This window comes from Lycium barbarum, chromosome 8 (genome assembly GCF_019175385.1).
Source record: "Lycium barbarum isolate Lr01 chromosome 8, ASM1917538v2, whole genome shotgun sequence".
NCBI lineage: Eukaryota > Viridiplantae > Streptophyta > Magnoliopsida > Solanales > Solanaceae > Lycium > Lycium barbarum.
The window spans coordinates 127,302,233-127,320,921 of record NC_083344.1 but is presented as its reverse complement, the minus strand read 5'-3'; the positions used below and the strand labels follow the sequence as shown (position 1 = coordinate 127,320,921).

Below are 18,689 nucleotides of genomic sequence, written 5' to 3'. Positions count from 1 at the left end.
AAAATACAATTTCAAAATTATGACCAAACACAACTCCAACTCCAACCCCAACTCCAAAATTCCCAAAAAAAAAATGAATTTGGGTTTCTATGACCAAACGCCTGCTAATATGCCTAGGAAGCTTGCTGCCTCCCCCTTCTCCTCCCAACAGAATGAGAGGAGAGATTTCACTGACGAGAACAAAATGTATTACTTTAAGATTTAAGGTTGAGCTTACATGTAATGTCCAAACATAATTTGAAACCAAGTTAGTAAGTGTGTTATATACTAGACTGTGATGCTTTGAACAAAGAGTGAATTCATCCTGAAGACAATGTTGCCATCTATCTATCCTGAAAGGTCCAAGTATCCTGATCTGTTTCAGCATTGTTTTACCTGGAAATGAGATATAAATGTTTCCCGTACTCATCAACACTTTACTTGCTCAGTTTGTAGATGCAATGGGCCTAAACCATGTCAACAGTTTTATACTAAAATGACCATAAAGCAAGATAGAAGAAGGAAGTGAAAATTTGTTAAGAAAGATGAACTGCAAAATGTCAAAATTAAGAAACTTAACGTAAATATCATCTGCACTTTAACTTATTCGAGACAAAGATAATACACCTCTACATGACAGTGGAAGGAAAAGGATACATAAACGCAGTACAAATGTACGTAACAATATTATGAAAATAAACTACTCACTGTTCAGCCACTACTTCGTCTTTTGCCTTCGGCTCTGCAACTTTGGGACTCTCAACCACTGCTGAGTTCTTATCCTCTGTTTCTTTTATTGTCTTCAGGATGTCCGCTTTTTTCTGCTGAAGAGCTTCCAGTTTGGCATTGATCTTCTCCAACTTGGATTTCAACTTACCAAGATCGTTGCTTTTATACTTGTCCTCGAGTTTTTTCTTCTTCTCAGCTTTATCCTTTTTTGAATCCTTTTGTTTCTCATCTTTACCTTCCTTTCCCTTCTCCTTCTTTTTACTTTTATCTTCTGCTTCACCATCGGATGCTTTCTTGGCTTCCTCAATTTTTATCTCTCTTGTGGTGACTACAGCCTCATCATTCACCTTGTCTTGCTTATCTTCATCATCTGATTCTTCTTTGCTCTTAACTTTCTTTTCTTTATCCTTCTTGTTTTTCTTCTCTTTATCCTTCTTCTTCCCTTCTTTAAAATCTTTCTCTTCCTTATCTTCTTCCTTTGGCACCTCTTTGCTCTTGTTTTTCTTTTCTTTATCCTTTTTCTTCCCTTTTCCATCATCCTTCTTTTCCTCTGTTTCTTCATCCGACTTCTCTTTGTCTTGTTTATCCTTTTTCTCTTTCTTTTCCTTCTTGGGTTTCTTCTCTTTACCCTTCTTCTCTTCTTTTTTATCATCTTTCTCTTCCTCCCTGTCTTCCTTATCTTCTTCCTCCGATTCCTCTTTGCTCTTCTCTTTCTTTCCTTTATCCTTTTGCCCTTTCTTTTCCTTCTTGTTTTTCTCCTCTTTATCCTTCTTCACACCTTTTTCATCATTCTCTTCTTCCTCTGCTTGGCTCTCGTTTTCTTCATCCGACACCTCTTCTTTCTTGTCTTTCTTCTCTTTATCCTTTTTCTTATTTTTATCCTTCTTGTGTTTCTTCCCTTCCTCAGTTTCTTCTTCCGACTCCTCTTTGCTCTTGTTTTTCTCTTTCTTTTCCTTCTTGTCTTTCTTCTCTTTCTTCTCCCCTTTCACATCATCCTTTTCTTCCTCTGATTCCTCTTGGATTTTCTCTTTTTCCTTTTTCACTTTCTTAACCTTCTTGAGTTTCTTCTCCCCTTCTTCTTCCTCTATTTCTTCCTCCGACTCCTCTTTGATCTTCTCTTTCTTACCCTTCTTGAGTTTCTTCTCTTTATCCTTCTTCTCCCCTTTTTCGTCATCCTTCTCTTCCTTTATTTCTCTGTTGTCTTCTTCTTCCGACTCCTGCTTGCTCTTGTCTTTCTTATCTTTATCCTTCTTCCCATTTTCATCATCCTTTTCTTTCTCCGATTCCTCTTTGCTCTTGTGTTTCTTTTCTTTATCTTTTTTTACCTTCTCGTGTTTCTTCTCTTTATCCTCCTCCGCTTTTACATTTTTTGTTTCACCTTCTTTCTCATCCTCTGACACCTCCTTGCTCTCCTTATGTTTTTCTTTATCCTTTTTGTCTTTCTTTTCTTTCTCCTTCAAATCATCGGACTTTTCTATCTCTTTCTCGACTTTGGATTGAAGTTCTTCCTTTTCCATCTTTTTTTCTTCTCCCCTAGCAACAACACCTGTTTCCCCTTCCTATCCAAAATTGTCCGCACAACGTGCCTTCAATTTCTCCGAGATATCTGAGAAGGAGATGCAAAATTAAGAAAACAATAAGGCTACAATTATCATGTTTCAATAAAAGCATTAGGTAGAAAGAAAAACGAACAGAATCACAAAAGACTATGGCAAGCACTGAAGATTTTCTCAAAACCATGAAGGACAAACAATGTTTTCAAAGGTTGCGGTGAACAAGGTATCGGGGGAAGTTGGATGACATAGCCAAATAAATCCTTAATGGTAACTTACACACGTCTACAGAAGAAAAGAACTATGGTGGAGGATAAGGTCTCTGTCTTTACATTCTGTTAGCCTAACTTGACTCAGAAGAAGATCTCGTCGGAACATATCCTCTATTCTTTTCCTGCACTTCTATATCCCATGCCACTTTATACTTTCAGCTTCTAACTAACTGCAGAGGTGGAGCCAGGATTTGAAGCTTATGGGTTATAAATCCTAATTTTTTTAAGTTACTGGGTTCTCAATTATTAATCCATTTATATTCAATGGATTTTTAAGACAAAATCTTATTTACTAGAGTCGGTTGCTACTAGTCAGGGTTACCTCAGAGTTACAGGGTGTAAATCAAAGCGAATGGGTTCAGCCGAACCTGTAGCCGACATTCTGGCTCCGCCAGTATCCATAAGCCCCATTCAACTGTAGTTTTTCTTCTTTTTTTTGTTCTTCCCATATCATACTAGATATAATCAATGAGCTTCATTACGTATAAAAAGACTATGATTTGATTCACTACATAAGACAGATTTTCGCCCAACTGAAATTAAGATGCAGTTTAAACCTAATGAACCACCAAATTGTCTCTCACAAGGATGTTCACCCTATTGAATGGCAATTTGGTCTAGTATAACCTATGAGTTTACAATCACATGGAAGGCAACTGAACTATTAACATTCGTCAAATCATATTAGAGCAAAAGCCAAATATCAACGGGATATCGACCAAAATGGGGGAAAAAAAAAGTAAATAGGCAGCAGTGCTTCATTAGCTGGAACTTACACATACTTATAAAAGAAAGAATAGTGGAGGGGAACACAAAAATATTACTTCAGCAAGTCATTTCCTCTATCCTTTTCCTGCACATCTATATTCCGTGCCACTTTACGTTTTCAGCTTCTATTTCATTCTCAGCATTTCTTGTGCCCCATCTAGCTATAGTTTTTCCACTATTATCATTCTTTCCATGTCATACTAGAGATAATCAGTGAACTTTACATGTAAAAAGACTATGATTTGATTCACTACATAATGCAGATTTTCCCCTAACTCCAAATTCAGATGCCGAAAAGTCATAATTCCAACTGTAACATTCTAAGTAATACTGTTAATAGATACATGGTAGCCATAACTTAGATTACTTCCAACTATAATCCACAGACCACAACAACAACAACAACAACGAAAACAAACTAGGCCAGTGCGAGCTTGCTAACATTGTCAGTTCCAAGCCCGTATAATGGAAAAGAGTTGTTGTAAGTTGACAGTCAACGTAAAACTAGTCAAACTTGGATCCATACAATACGTAATACGACCACAATTACCCCTTTTTTTCCCAATGCAGAAAAGAGAAAAGATGTGGGCTTTTCTTATTTTCCAATTTCTTTTTTCCTTTTTTTGGGGTGGGGGTACTTTGTTTATGATTGAGGGGCAGTTCTTGTTGTTGTTTATCAAATACATAATGCAAATAAATATCACAAGTGAATCATAAGCAATATTGATATAGAACATAGAGCATACAGATATTTACTGGATGATCACAAACAATCAAAATGGTACTAATTTTTACATAGAAAGAGGAAATTGACACTGAAATAACAAACATAAACAATAAAAAGATCTCACCTTTAATTGCAAGGGCACTAAAAATTATTAAGCCCAAATTAACATCACATAAACTATAAAACTAATCCTCAAAATTGATTGATAAATCCCCCATATACATTTGCATACAGCAATTTCAATCCATAACTATCAATAAATGAGAAAATAAGCAAGAAAACTGACAAAAAAAAGAAGATATAAATGGATCAAAAGGAATCAACTTTTACACAATATAAACAAAACCCAAGTGAGATGATTAAATATAAAACTTACACTTTTCAGTAAGAAGCAGAAAACTCCAAGAAAATCTGTGCCCAATATGAAGTATGAAGAAATAGATATGTTGTGGATATTAGAACAAATCAAGAAATAGAGAATCTATTTATAGAAAGGATAGAGTTTTATATAAACGCGTATTGAACGTAACACGGAGGCAATTGAATGTGGACTTTATAAGTCGGTAGATATGAAAAATGAATTGATTTTTAAAGCTGGCTTTTAATTTGGTTAAAAAAAGAGTAGTTTTTGGTTAAAGGAAACAAAAGGAAGAAAGAGGGAGGAAGAAGAAGCTGACAGAAGTGTCATCAAAGTGGAAGTGTACACGTGGCGCACTTGTATTAATTTGATGGAGGAATTTACGAGTCACCGCTAAAGTGGAGCTCCTTGCATTTTGCACTGAAAATTGAATAATAGGGTTGGTTTTAGGGATGTGAAAATCGGTTTAATCGATAAACCGAACCAATAAAAACGCTATTGATTTATTAATATTGGGTTATTGGGTTAACTGTTTGTAATTTTTTATTAGGTTATCAGTTTGGTTTTCGATTTTAAGAATTTAGTTAATGGTTAAATTGATAATTCAATAAGTCTAGATTAAAATTACATTTTTATCGCTAATTATATATTAGTGGTTGTAAATTATAATTTTTAAATACAAACCTTATTTCTAAATTGCTTATCGCAGGCACGTTTATTCTAATTATATTCTCTCAATTCTCGTACGAACTAGGGTTTGTGATGCCTCTCTACATCTCTCCCTCACTTCTCAATCGATACCAGGGCTTGTGATACCTTTTTGCAAGTTCTTTCAGTTTTAGATCTTTGAAGTTGTTGTCCTGGGTGCTATTGATGCTTATTGCTTTCTTTTGTATTTTATAATTTGTCTTGTTGCTGATGTCTTTTCTTAAAAACTTCACCTTGTTTATGAACAAATGAACCAAGATTTTTTGAAAAATTGTTACAGTGCATTTTATAGTTTTTTGTCTTATAACTTGTGTAGGCTTTATGCATAAAGGCAATGTATATAATTATATATGAACAAATGAAAACAAGAGAAAGCAAAAAAAAAATTAGCGAAGTATTTTCTTATTGGTTAAATCGAAACCGAACAGTTAAGAACCAAACACCGATATACCGAAAATCGATAACGAATATCTTATCCGTTAGTTTTGATTTAGAGTATTTACAAACCGAAAATCGATAAACCGACCAATAATTCACAAAAGCGAACCGACTGATAAGCACTCCGATTTTTAACTTGCAACTTGTAAGCAATTTATAACGAAACTAATATGTTACAGTAATTAATACGGAAGATATTTTAGTGATCGTTCTGTTTCAAATAAATGAGATTTCAAGGGATTGATAATTTCAAAGATTATAATCATGAAATTATTATCCCACGCCCAATATGAATAACTAATACTAGAATTATAGTATAAAATTTACACCTTTGAGAAAGTGTAAATGAACGATTCTGCATATTCAACCTTTGAGAATTGTCATTTGCCACTCTGTATCAGGTTTGCTACATCAGAATATACATATTGTGCACTTACAAAAACGAATGAGGTAGATTCAATATCAAGATAATTAAAATGTTTATCAAATCGTTAGATTAACTTTAAGGGGTCGTTTGGTTGCCCATTATGAAGTGAATTATTCATGCATTAAAACCAACATAACTAGTAGTACCATATTTAGTAACACTTCAATTGCTATGTATAAAATTAAGTACTTGAAGTACGGTGTTTGGTTACCAGCTTACAATTTCACATTAACTAATACAAGTACTTATAAGTTATGGGAAATCTACATACATTACTTTATGCAAGGTAAAGGATAAAATAACTAAATACAGTGCATAACTAATGTTTATATTACTAATATTTGCATAACTCTAACCAGCAAACCAAATGAACCCTATAAGCTAGCATTTGGCCATAGATTCCCAATTTTTTTTTGAAAAATTTGATTTGGGTGAAGTTTTCAAGTTTTGAAATGTAATTGGCCATAGTTTTTCAAAACATATTTCACTTTTTGTTTTGGAAAACATGAAGCATTACTTATGCTCATAAATTCTAAAAACTATCAAGACTACCCAGCCATACAAAACATACATTCTTGCTAATCCCAAATTATGCAAAACATGATAATTTAATAACAATTGCTAATAACACACTTACTAGCTACTACAATTCAAATTGCAATACAAGGATCCATCCGTTCAAGAAAAAAACAATAGTAACAAGTTTAGCTCGTTCACTTTATAGAAGAGATTGCTTTAATTTAAAAGTTTTGAAAAGGTCAAAACATAGATCTTGACTCAAAAACAGTTTTGAGCCAGAATTTGGGATTTGTTTTAAAAAACTCTCAAAATGTTATGGCCAAACAAAACTTTAAAAATAGATTTTCAAAATATGATCCCAGAACAGGGGCGGATGCAGTAAGAGGCCAGGGTGTTCACCCGAACACCCTGGACAAAAAATTACAGTGTATATTTAGGGTAAATTTTTTGTGTTCATGTACATATATTAACTTTTGAACACCCTGAACATATATTACAATGTATATTTAGGTCCAGTTATTTTTCCGAACACCCTGAATGAAAATCCTGGATCCGCCACTGTCACAGAATCCAAACGGAGCTCTAGCCATGTATCTGGCCTACATATTAAGACTTAAGAGCATTTTGAATGGAACATCAAACTTAAGGGGCTATTGTGAGAGATTTTCGTTTTCCCAAGTTCAACAAAGTGAGAATAGAAGTCTTTGATTGAAGTAAAGAAAGATAGGAATTTATTACTACAAAAAAATAGTAGTAACAGAAGAAGGTTTGAATAGATGAAAAGAAACCTCCCTTCACGCTCTTTCACTGAATATTCTCTCTCTCAAACAGCAAAGCGCACATTCTTTCAAATTGCTGTCTCTTTCTCTCTCTCCCTCTTTGCCTTTCTCTCTCTCTAAAAAAAAAAATCCTCAAAAGGGTCGAAGCAAAAACTTATAGAGAAAGAAAAACGAAGGAGAGAAGAGAGAGAGAGAGAGAGAGAGCCAAGAATTAAGAAGAAGATCTCTCATTCTTCTCCACAATGAATGACCTTTTAAATGTAAGTTTGGAATATTTCCTTAACACCCCTTTTTTCTGTTTTTTGGGTATCTACATTTTCTTGATCTGTCTGGTAGCTGAAAATACAAAGAATTTGGCAAAAAGGATAAAACTTGATGACCCCTTTTGGGTTTTTCCATGTTTCATTGCTCAAAGGGTCAAACTTTAGTTGTAATTGTGGCCATTTTACAATTTTCTTGATCTGTGTGGCAGCTGAAATATTTAAAGAAATAGGGAAAAGAATAAAACTTGCCCACCCCTTTTGGATTTTCCCATGTTTCATTGCCCAAAGGGTCAAATTTTAGTTGTAATTATAGCCATTTTACCTTTTTTTTATCTGGATGGCAGCTGAGAAATATAAAGAAATGGGAAAAAGAACAAAATTTGTCGACCCTTTTTGGATTTTTCCATGTTCATTGCTCAAAGGGTTAAATTTTAGTTGTTATGATGGCCACTTTAGCATTTTTGTATCTGGATGGCGGCTGAGATATTTAAGGAAATGGAAAAAAGAATAAAACTTGATGACCCCTTTTGGATTTTTCCATGTTTCACTGCTTTCATTGTTCAAAGGGTCAAATTTTAGTCGTAATGATGGCCACTTTAGCATTTTTTGATGTGTATGGTAGCTGAGAAATACAAAGAAATGGGAAAAAGAACAAAACTTGTTGGGCCATTTTTGGATTCCCATATTTCACTGCTTTCATATCTCAAAGGGTCAATTTTGTTTGTTATTTTACCCGATTTACCATTTGTTTTAATTTGTATGACAGCTGAGAATTACAAAGAAATGGAAAAAAAGACAAAAACTTGTTGACCCTTTTAGTGTTTTCCCTAGTTTCACTGCTGTCATAGCTCAAATCGTCAAGTATGCGTATGTCGTTGCCCAATTTACCATGTTTATCTTCTTGACTTGATCAAGGGAAAAAAGGTTTCTGTAGTAAATTAATTGTATATAATTGAGTACTTTTGACAAATTCTAGACTCTAGCTGATGGATAACTTAGGAATGAAAAAAGACAGCAGACAATGACATATGGATCATGACAATTGTTAGAAAAGTTGCATTCTTGGCCTAACTTTGCTACTATAATGAAGTTGATTTTAAACTTAAATACGTAAGTTGGCAGAAGAACTGAAGGAATACAAGTTCCTGGAATTTCCATGCTTATAAGGATTTTCAATGCATTTTTTTTTTTGTATAAATGTTGCTCCTTTATTACTTACCATTACAAAACAATACAGCAAGGAGGAGAAATGATTCTTTAGGGTTCACTATCAACATAGTGTCTGAGGGGGGATAAAGATTCAAAATTTTAGCAGGATCTTCTCCTTCAGGAATCACTACTCTAAATTGCTTCTTTGTTATGGAGGGAGGTGGGGGTGGGGGGGTGGGGGGGGGTTGGGGGGAGTGTCCATATTTTCTCCCTGCACATCTTTTAATACATTTTCTTGGAATGATTAACTATTAGGAGGCAAAGTTGCCTGATCCTCTGTGGAGTCCTCTCCATGGGATATTTTCCACCCAAGAGTTGTCACACTATAAGCTGTTTTTACACCTTTTAGCAAAACATTTAGCTTGGCATTTTTTCTCTTAAAAATTGATGCTTAGTCAAACATCTCGCTAGAGTAAACAAGAGCAAAACGCTAACATGGTATCATTATAACTATCTCAAGCTCCATCATAATAGATGAAAGAGTGCTGCGGGATCTTGTGCCGAATTGCTAAAATTTGTTGCAAGCACTACATAGATCCTCCTTTGTGCTGGAAATTTGAACCAAAGAGCTGATGTGGTTATGTGATTTATAGTTGAAATCATCACTTCAGAAATGGCATATTCTTCACAACTTTTTGGTCTGGCAACATGAAAATCCTTATCCTTCTCAATGTAGTATGTAAAACTCTATAGCTACACATATTGCTTGTCATGGGCCAACTGTCTTTGGACCTGTCTTTTCTTCGTGTAATATAAGATGTATGTAGAATTAATTGGCCTTTGTCTTGCCATTTATCTACTTGAAAAATGATTATCCTGGGAGTACTCCTTTTTGTTTCTTTACTAATGATTTTCAGAAGATATTCAATGTCTGTGTCGCTTGACTTCTCCAAGAGTTTAGCGTATCTTAGTGCTATTTTTAGTGTTACTAGGTTTTTAATTTCTTTGACTTATGTCTGTGCTGGTAAAATCCTTTAAACATGTTGTTGCACGTGTTGAAAAGTGTAAAATTTCATTTTTCATTTAATAACTACTTGGTTTATCTTGTAGGATGATTTTGATTCTTTCGACGCCCCAAGGCATCAAAATGATAGAAATGGAGATGTTGAAATGGGAACACAAAAACCAATGAATTCCGGGGAGCTAGGCCTCGACGATTTTTTTAAAAAGGTTTATGAATAATATTGTTACTTTTGTTAAAAGAATAATACCATGATTCTCCTTTCCCTCTCCTTCCCCTTCTTCAAATTACTTTCCCTGCACAATTTGAAGTTGATCTCATGAAGCTCTTTCACTTACTCCATATCTTGCTTTCTTTGTTTGCTAGGTTCAACAAATTGAGAAACAATATGAAAAACTGAACGAACTACTCCAGAAGCTTCAGGTATAAATATCTATCTCTTTTTCTTCTGGACAACCTTTTCTTAAGAAGGTTCAATAGCCTTTTGAAACCTGCAATGAAGTCATCTAATTTCCTTGAAAGTGTATTTGAGTACTTTAGATTGTCCTTGTCTTATTTTCCCGATCTTTACCTAGGTGATGGATATACAAGGACAAATAGAAAAAGTTTGTTCGCCCAGACTATTTTCCTTTCTTTTGCCAATGCTTGGGATGGGGGTCCCAAAATATGGGGAAATTTTCTTATTATGATGTTGGTATTTAGTCCAAGGCTCTAAATGGGAACTGTGTGAGGTTGATTCTTCTTTTTCTTTAGTGTCTAGAGATATGTTTCTATCTCTTACAACTTGCCCATTCTTTGAGCAGCACATGCCCCAATCTCTTTTATCATTTTGGTTTCTTGTTGTGTTTTATGAAATGTGTTCGAGATCTATGAATTCTAATGTAATTTATTTAATTGTCACTTGATTTACAAGCCTCTTGGTTTAACTGCACGCCTTTCTGCTCCAAGGTCCAACTTTCACATGCGGAGATTTTGTTTTAAAAATTCGCAGTCCTCGATGTGATGACCAAGCGCACAAAGGTGTCACATTCTAAAATTATTGTACTTTCCTTTTCAGTTTAGGGCTATCTTTATCAAAATCAGTGAAGTTCTAATTTGTTTAATTTGTAAACAACTAATTTAGGGGTTCATGTGGTAACTTTAAGAACTATAGCTCAATTTGTAGGCTACGTAGTGTCTTAGCACAATATACATAAGCCAAATGAGTTTAGACGATCTGCATAACGATTTGTTTCTTAAAGAACTTGTAATGTGTAAATACTTAAGATCTTTCCACATGCTTTTCACAGGATGCTCATGAGGAATCAAAGGCTGTTACAAAAGCTGCTGCTATGAAAGGTAATCCATCTTCTTGCAGTTATAATGCTTTAGCAAGTGATGTAGCCATTTGATTTGCATGATTATGGTATTCTGGACTCGTAGATACTCACTAACCATGTCATGGAACCTAGTTTTACTTAATTGGAGTAAGAAACTCCTAATGTGTTACCACAGCTGAATTAGAAATTTCCTTCATTGGGGTAGTTGAAATATCAAAAATAGTTTACTTTCGAGAAAGAGGCATCGTAGGAAAGTTCAAATTATGTAAGGGTATCCTGCAGGTAGACTTCCAGAATTTTGTAGAAATAGGTCAATTATTCTTAGTATATCAAATAATAGAAAGTAGGATGAATTAAGGCATAAGATAATTAGATAGTCTCCTCCAATTTATGTCTTATTTCCTTTAAGGGTGTATCCCAATTTATGTGACAGATAGGCCGTAGTGTAAAGTCTTCTGATACACTTCTACAAATAAAAGCATTTTTTACATTCCTCTCATCTTTAAATAATTAAAATGTATTAAGTTATTGAAATTTCAATCAAGATATGATGTTCTCTTTATCAAAATTATTTTCTTAAATGCTACATTATGTATCTTCTTTCACCCTTACCAATAGAATAACAAAGTAAAATTAACTTATTAAGCGACGTATCACTCAAACTATGTCATATGGCACAGGATAGGAGGAGTATCAGATGGGGTTCACTTTTTTCTTAGGGAAAGGGTAATAAGAAGTTCCTTTAATTATGCAGTGCTGTTAAAATTTTGTGTGTGCTTTATTTGAATATATTCCATTTACCGACTATCAGTATGTATTTCCCAAAAGTTGTTTAATCTTATTGATAGGAAATTGTCCAACTTAAAATATGAAATAACTTTATAACAGAAAACTGATTTTAAGCTTTACCATTTGTTCGGAGACAATCTGATTTGGCTTTAATAGAGAAGGAACAATTACCTCCTTTCATTAATTTTAGGGGAAAGCCGCCTATATATAGTCAAGTATGCTGAAAGGCAGAAGTTACTGATGTATTTCTCATCTTAAATTGGTGGCCACCTTTTCCTTTTTGTTCTTTTTTCTGGTTATGATATCACTTATATAAAAAGAACTTCTGGAACATATATAAGAAAATTAAACAAAGTCTACCTGTTGCACCTATAAATGCAACTTTGTCTTTTCTATTCTTAGCAAAACAGAAAGTAACTTGTATTCTCCGAATATTTGCCAATTAGTCTAAACAATACACTATTTAAACTCTTATCAAGAGTTCAAAATACCACGTGGACCTTCAACATGCAGTGGACAGATTATGAATAATCTGATAAGAGCATGTCCCAAAGTAAACTGAGAATGGATTAGTGCTCTATCCTTAAATTTAGAATATTGAAAGATGAAGCATGTAGAACGTTGACTTAGATTAATATCAAATACATTATTGTTGGTTTCTATTTGATTTTGCAAATGTAGCAAATAAAAGATAACTAGTGGAAAAGGAGCATGTTGCACTGAATAAGATTTTCTTTCCTTGGAAAAGTCCTTTTCCTTTGTTTCTTCTATACATTTTAATGTGTTTGTTAATGATAAAATTGTAACCTGCAGCAATTAAGCAGCGAATGGAAAAAGATGTCGATGAAGTCGGGAAAATAGCTCGATTAATCAAATCAAAAATTGAGGAACTTGATAAAGAAGTGAGTAATGCTTATGTCTCTTACTTTTGGTCTTCTGTTATAGAACTGTTTTTCATCTGTTGTTTGTTCTCTTGCAGAATCTAGCCAATAGAAACAAACCAGGATGTGGTAAAGGATCCGCTGTTGACAGATCAAGAACAGCAACAACAGTGTAATTTTGACTAATTTTTCTCTTCTGTTTGTTTGATAGTTATTTCTTTGCAACTTTGTCACACAGTTGTTATTTTGACGTTAAATTAAAAGCGTACCAACTTTTACTTCATAATTTTTATATGCCAATATGTGGAAAACTTAAGTTAGTAGCACGTCTGATTTGTCAATGCTTAATGTATCATAGAAGTTGATAAATTGAAGCGCTTATTGTTCTCTCCTAGGCTTCCCCTCTTGCATCCTTGCGCATTCTTAATACTTATCTTGATATACCTATGGTCCTCACTTGATTTGTTGTCTATGCTTGCAGTTCCTTGAAAAAGAAGTTCAAAGACAAGATGGCCGAGTTTCAGGTAAATCAGTTGTGCTAAGAATGACTTTTTCTCTAGGTTTTATTTGCTCTTAGGTTCAGTTGATTGAAATGTTTGCAGACTTTAAGGCAAAACATCCACCATGAATATCGCGAGGTTGTTGAAAGGCGAGTATTCACAGGTGCCAAAGCTTCTGAGTTTGAAATTTCTGCACGGAGTGTAAATGTTATAAAGCAGATTCTAATTGCTATTCCTTTTTTCTGGTATCTTTCTCTTTATGTTGTCGACAGTGACGGGTAATCGAGCTGATGAAGAGGTAAAGCTTGTGGTTCTTGTGAATTATTGGGAACTTAAGATTCTTTTCTCATATCTTCTTACTGTTCCTCCGGTTTTCTTGTTTCCCTCCATTTTCACCTTCAGACAATTGATAGGTTGATAGAGACTGGGGATAGTGAACAAATATTCCAGAAAGCTATTCAGCAACAAGGGCGAGGACAGGTATGGTCCTGCTGAACGATTTTCTAATCTCTTCCTTTACCTTATGTCCTAGTATTAGATTGTAACTTTTTCATATGGCTCCTAGGATCAAGATCTGAATACTTGAGTTATTTTCCCTAGGATTTAAAAATCCATGCCTGTAGACAGTTTAAGTTTCTGTTGGGAATTTGGCATTTCCCCTGGCTGTGTTAACATGAATTTGGGCCGCCATTGGCCATCCTATGCTGTTAACTACAATACGGAAGTAATAGCTATTGCATGACCTACTGATGTAAGTGAAATTTAGAATGAAAGTTATTTCCCATCACCTGATTTTTGTTTTTCTTTCACTCTTCATTTTCAGTTAAATCATATTACATGCAAACTTTTGTCCTTTTGTGTGATAATGCAACTAAGTTACGTTTATAATATTGACACTTGAAATATTAGTGATCGGTGATATGATATGCTGCTAGTTCTCAATGTTTGTGTCTTGCAGATAATGGGCACTCTAGCTGAAATCCAAGAGCGCCATGATGCAGTCAGAGAGTTAGAGAGGAAGCTTCTTGAGTTGCAACAGGTACTATACTTCTCTGACGCGAAGAGGAAGTAGCAACTTGAATTTCTTCGAAAAACCTTAATTTATATAAAGTGGAGCGAAGGGATTAAAAAATCAAAGACAGAGCAAAATAAAGAGTTCGTCCCTTATCTTATCTTATCTTATCTTCTAGACTAGACTTTGAGTTCTGAGTACTAAACATAATTTAGACTATTCTAGGTATGTTGATGAGTTTTGGCTTACTCACATCTAACTTGATGCCAACTGAAAATATGACAAACAAAGGGTCTCTCTCTATCTCTCTCTCTGTCTATATATGTGTGTGTATGTGTATTTGCATGCTCATGTGTGTGCACACAATGGCAGAGTCAGGATTTTTATTAAGGGAATCAAATATAAAAAAGTAAAACACACGAAAAAATAAAGGAGGTTCAACATCCTATCTACAGAGTGTAATCTGAAAAGGCGTCAATTGACAACCCTCTGAGGAAGGTGGCCCCGCCACTACATGCATATAATGTTCTTCTTTTTTGTGTGTGTGTGTGTGGGGGGGGGGGGGGGGGAGGTGGAATATGCATAAGTAATGATGCCATGATTGAATGAGTTCCCGACAGAAAAGAGGAAAAATGGACAGATTATGTGGTTAAATTTTTTGTTTCATTTTGCAATGCAGGTATTCTTGGACATAGCAGTGTTGGTTGATGCTCAAGGGGACATGCTTGATAATATAGAATCACAGGTACTGTTATTCTTAAGAAAGGAAACTGACATTTGGGTATATGATTATGCTTATGTTTCCTTATCGCCAACAACCCGAATTTTCAGGTTTCGACTGCTGTAGACCATGTGCAGTCAGGGACTACTGCTTTACAAAAGGCAAAGAAACTACAAAAGAATTCAAGAAAATGGATGTGCTTTGCCATCATCATCCTTCTCATAATTGTTGTGATCATCGTCGTCGGGGTGCTTAAGCCATGGCAGAGTAACAAGGGTGCTTAACTTATTAATCCCACATTAAGCAATATAGAGATACATATTGTATACTATGCATATGCTATTTATTATATTACATTTCTTGGTTTTGTACATGTGCACCTTGGGGCTTGCTTCTATAATATAGTTTGAAGTGATTGAAATATGTAATCTATTCTTTAAATCCTGATTTTTACCTGGTTAGAATTGGGAGAACACTACTCTGGACTGGGAAAATACTTTTGATTCAAATTTTATTAAATTTCTATGTCTTTGCTTGAATGAGTTTTGTGTAGGAAGAGTTTATTAACAAGTTGAATGGTTAGCCACAGATTATTGCAGCTAAACAAAAGAATGAGAATCAGTTAGCTAGAATTCAGCTCTTCTAATCTAGGAAGTCATTTTTTCGGTGTTTGGTTACCAGAACATAGTTTATAAAAAACATTTTACTTCATTGCTGGAAAATGACATCTCTCACTTTTAACTTCGTATTACTTGCTCCAACTAATACTTAGATATTATTATAAATCTTTCGCGCCGAAAATTTTTATAAGACACTTTTCAACCTTTACTGCTGGTCCAAAAATGAATTCTCCTCCTGATTTTCAAGGCATTCAACAAAATTTAAAACTTGCTTTCTCCGGATTAAAAAAAGTGTCCACTTATTAAATAAAAAAATAATTCACCTTATTCTTCCAAAATTGCTCTTATTTACATATTCCTAAAAGTCTTTTATTACTCCAATTTTCTACGATATCATTAGATAAGTTCAACATGTGGTTGTTCCAAGTTTGACTACTATTCAAATTTTTCCATTCGACGTTTTTTCACAGATTCCAAGTTTGGCTCACTTATGTTTTGGTCTAGGCATTTAAAATTTATTCAAGGCATGTGATGATCAAGAGTTTTATAATTTCATTTTTTATGCGGAAATCAAACTTTCTTTTATTTATAGGACAAATTTTGGTGGTAAATATTGAAAATTTGCTCCATTTGACGTTTTGAAATTTTACTAAAAATTTGCAATTTTATTTTGGATACTAACCATGTTAGATGACCATTTTGAGAAGAGAAGTTTAAAGGTTTATTCCTTCTTACTGCTTCGGTATGTGCTGTAAGTTGGAGCACTTTTAACTACCCCATTATACGACTTAAAGAAGAAATAATGGAGTGTTCTATTAATCATTGCAATATGTTCATACTAGTTAATGTTAAGTATTGAGTGATCAAGTCTCAATGTTTCAAGTTAATACTCATGGAAATCTTAATTAGAGGTAGTTTAGTCAATTTACATATTTTTTTTTTGGAGTGAATAGTTTAGGGGGTGTGCAAATAACTGAATGGACTCTTTTTTTTATCCGGAGGGAGTAATATGTTCCCCTAATTGGGTATTCAGAAAGGTTGATGCCCCTCGTGATTCTTAAGGCTTTAAACAAATTAAATTTAATAAATTACCTTTTTCGATTTTTCAATATAACACTTCTTAAGTCAAATTAAATCATTTAATTCGAGAAAAAGGAGTATGTATATGGGTAAAACCGAGGAAACGGATATCCTCGGTTTCCCGATGTGAAAGCTATGCTCGGTCGGTATGAGACCGATCCTATCAGGACCCGGTATCCAAGCTCGACTTAGAATGAGGCGTTAAAGCGAGATGAAAGGGTGGTTAGGCACCGTGACAAAAAGACTGAAATATCCGCCATCAGCCAGATATTTCGGCACCGATTGCGTTAACAGCTATCAGCAGATTCTGTTCCTTTTTTAGAATTGTACTAGGGTTAGAACTCCTCTACTATATAAAGAGGAGGCCCCCATTTATTTTCAGTCAGTTTTTTCCTAACACAGATATATACGGTGTACTAAGCAGGCAATATAATCATCAAAATTCATTCATCTTTTCTAAATTTCTCATTATTACTCATTCTTCAGTATCCGGTCATAGGGGATTGACCTCGGCTCTCAGTACCCGAGGCCGATCAGCACTCATCACGATCAGATCTATATATTTCATTCTACTTCTTTGTTTGTCGTATAATCTAATGTCGTGTTAAATTAAACCACATATCCTTAGCACCGCGTACAAATTCAATTGTTATCCATTTTAAGGGTAAATAGAGTAGTAGATAAATTTCCAATTGGCTCTGGACTAAGATTCATATAAATTGGCTCTGTTTCCAAATGGCTCTGGACTTTCTTCAAAACCTATTTTTTTCCGGTCAGATCTGTAGCAAAACGGAGAAGACAGAGAAGACGGAGAAGACGACTGACGTCGGTCAGATCTAGATGGAGAAGACGACAAATACTCAGAGAAGACGGCTGGGGTAGTGGCAGTGGTGTGGTTTGGCGATGGTGTGGAGTTATATAGTTCGCCGGAGAAGATGGCTGCTCCGGTTCACCAGAGCTGGAAGCTCCTCGCCGGAGCAGTGGGGGAAGAGGGGAGAGAGATGGGAGGGTTGGGTTGGAAGTGAATAATGTGATGATGGGTATTCTACCTTAAATATATATGTAGCAATTAATTGTATTTAACAAATTACTTTTAGTTATAGGATGTAATTAATCTAAACAATAGTTACTAAATCTAAATATGTACTAGAATTAGTTATGCCATGTAGTTATCCAAAAAGAATTGACACAAAAAGAGCAAAGGAGCAAAGTATCTTCAAATTTCAAGGAGGTTTAAGGGATTGTTTGTTTTGAAAACAAGTTATGCTAGGATTACTTATATTGGAGTGGTTATACTAGGATTAGTCGTCCTAGTATGATTTCTTATTGACTGCTTGGTCTGTTGTGTTAAAAATAACATGCATTGCATAATTATTTATTTATAAAATTGCCCTCCACCTTATATTTAGTAGAAAAAGTATTTAAGAGACCTCATGGTATTTTTGTTATTTTCATTGTTTTATTCAGGGATAACTAATCATGGTACTATTATTTCACCATTTGACATAAATAACTAATTCCAGTACTATTTTTTATCCTATTATAACTTATCCCAGGATTAGTAACCAAACAAGAGATAAAACAATACTAAATTTTTATCCCAGGATTATTTATGCTTGTACAACATACCAAACGATAAGAGGTCGTTTGGTTAGGATACAAGTTATGTTGAGATTTGTTATACTGAGATTAGTTATGTTGGGATTAGTATTCTAGTATTATTTCTTACTGATTGTTTGGTTTGTTATATTAAAAGTAACACACATCACATAATTTCTAAGAAAAAATTATTTGTTTAGCAAAATACCCTCTACCTTATTTAATAGAAAAGGGTTTGAGGGACCTCAGAGTTATTTTTGTCATTTTTATTATTTTATTATGGGATAACTAATCCTGATACTATTATTTCACCATTAGCAGGGATAACTTATCCCAGTACTATTTCTAATCCTAGTACTCACTCCGTTCCATATTATTTGGCCACATTACTAAAAATATATGTCCTAAATTACTTGTTCATTTACAAAATCAAGATAAAATTAATTAAATCTTTCCATCTTACCCTCAGTATTAAATA

The 18,689-nt window shown here is 34.3% G+C and overlaps 2 protein-coding genes across 3 annotated transcripts; one reads left to right on the top strand and one right to left on the bottom strand.

Moving 5' to 3' along the window:
• Window positions 1-537: 537 nt before the first annotated feature.
• LOC132607262 (uncharacterized) lies at window positions 538-4,598 on the bottom strand. Of its 2 annotated transcripts, none has more exons than XM_060321160.1 (2): window positions 4,405-4,598; window positions 538-2,314 (listed from the first exon to the last, which is right to left on the bottom strand). In XM_060321160.1, exon 2 carries the CDS (start codon window positions 2,223-2,225, stop codon window positions 684-686), a length of 1,542 nt encoding a protein of 513 aa, XP_060177143.1. In that variant the 5' UTR covers window positions 2,226-2,314; window positions 4,405-4,598; the 3' UTR covers window positions 538-683. The 2 variants fall into 2 exon arrangements, with proteins under 2 accessions (XP_060177143.1, XP_060177144.1); XM_060321161.1 differs by lacking the exon at window positions 4,405-4,598 and adding an exon at window positions 4,153-4,338.
• Window positions 4,599-7,192: 2,594 nt separating this feature from the next.
• Window positions 7,193-15,451, top strand: LOC132607260 (syntaxin-132-like). The gene is made up of 13 exons (XM_060321159.1): window positions 7,193-7,517; window positions 9,780-9,899; window positions 10,057-10,113; window positions 10,980-11,028; window positions 12,612-12,700; window positions 12,778-12,851; window positions 13,161-13,203; window positions 13,282-13,342; window positions 13,452-13,477; window positions 13,582-13,659; window positions 14,138-14,218; window positions 14,871-14,936; window positions 15,023-15,451. Exons 1-13 carry the CDS (start codon window positions 7,500-7,502, stop codon window positions 15,194-15,196), a joined length of 936 nt encoding a protein of 311 aa, XP_060177142.1. The 5' UTR covers window positions 7,193-7,499; the 3' UTR covers window positions 15,197-15,451.
• The last annotated feature ends 3,238 nt before the right edge of the window (window positions 15,452-18,689 follow it).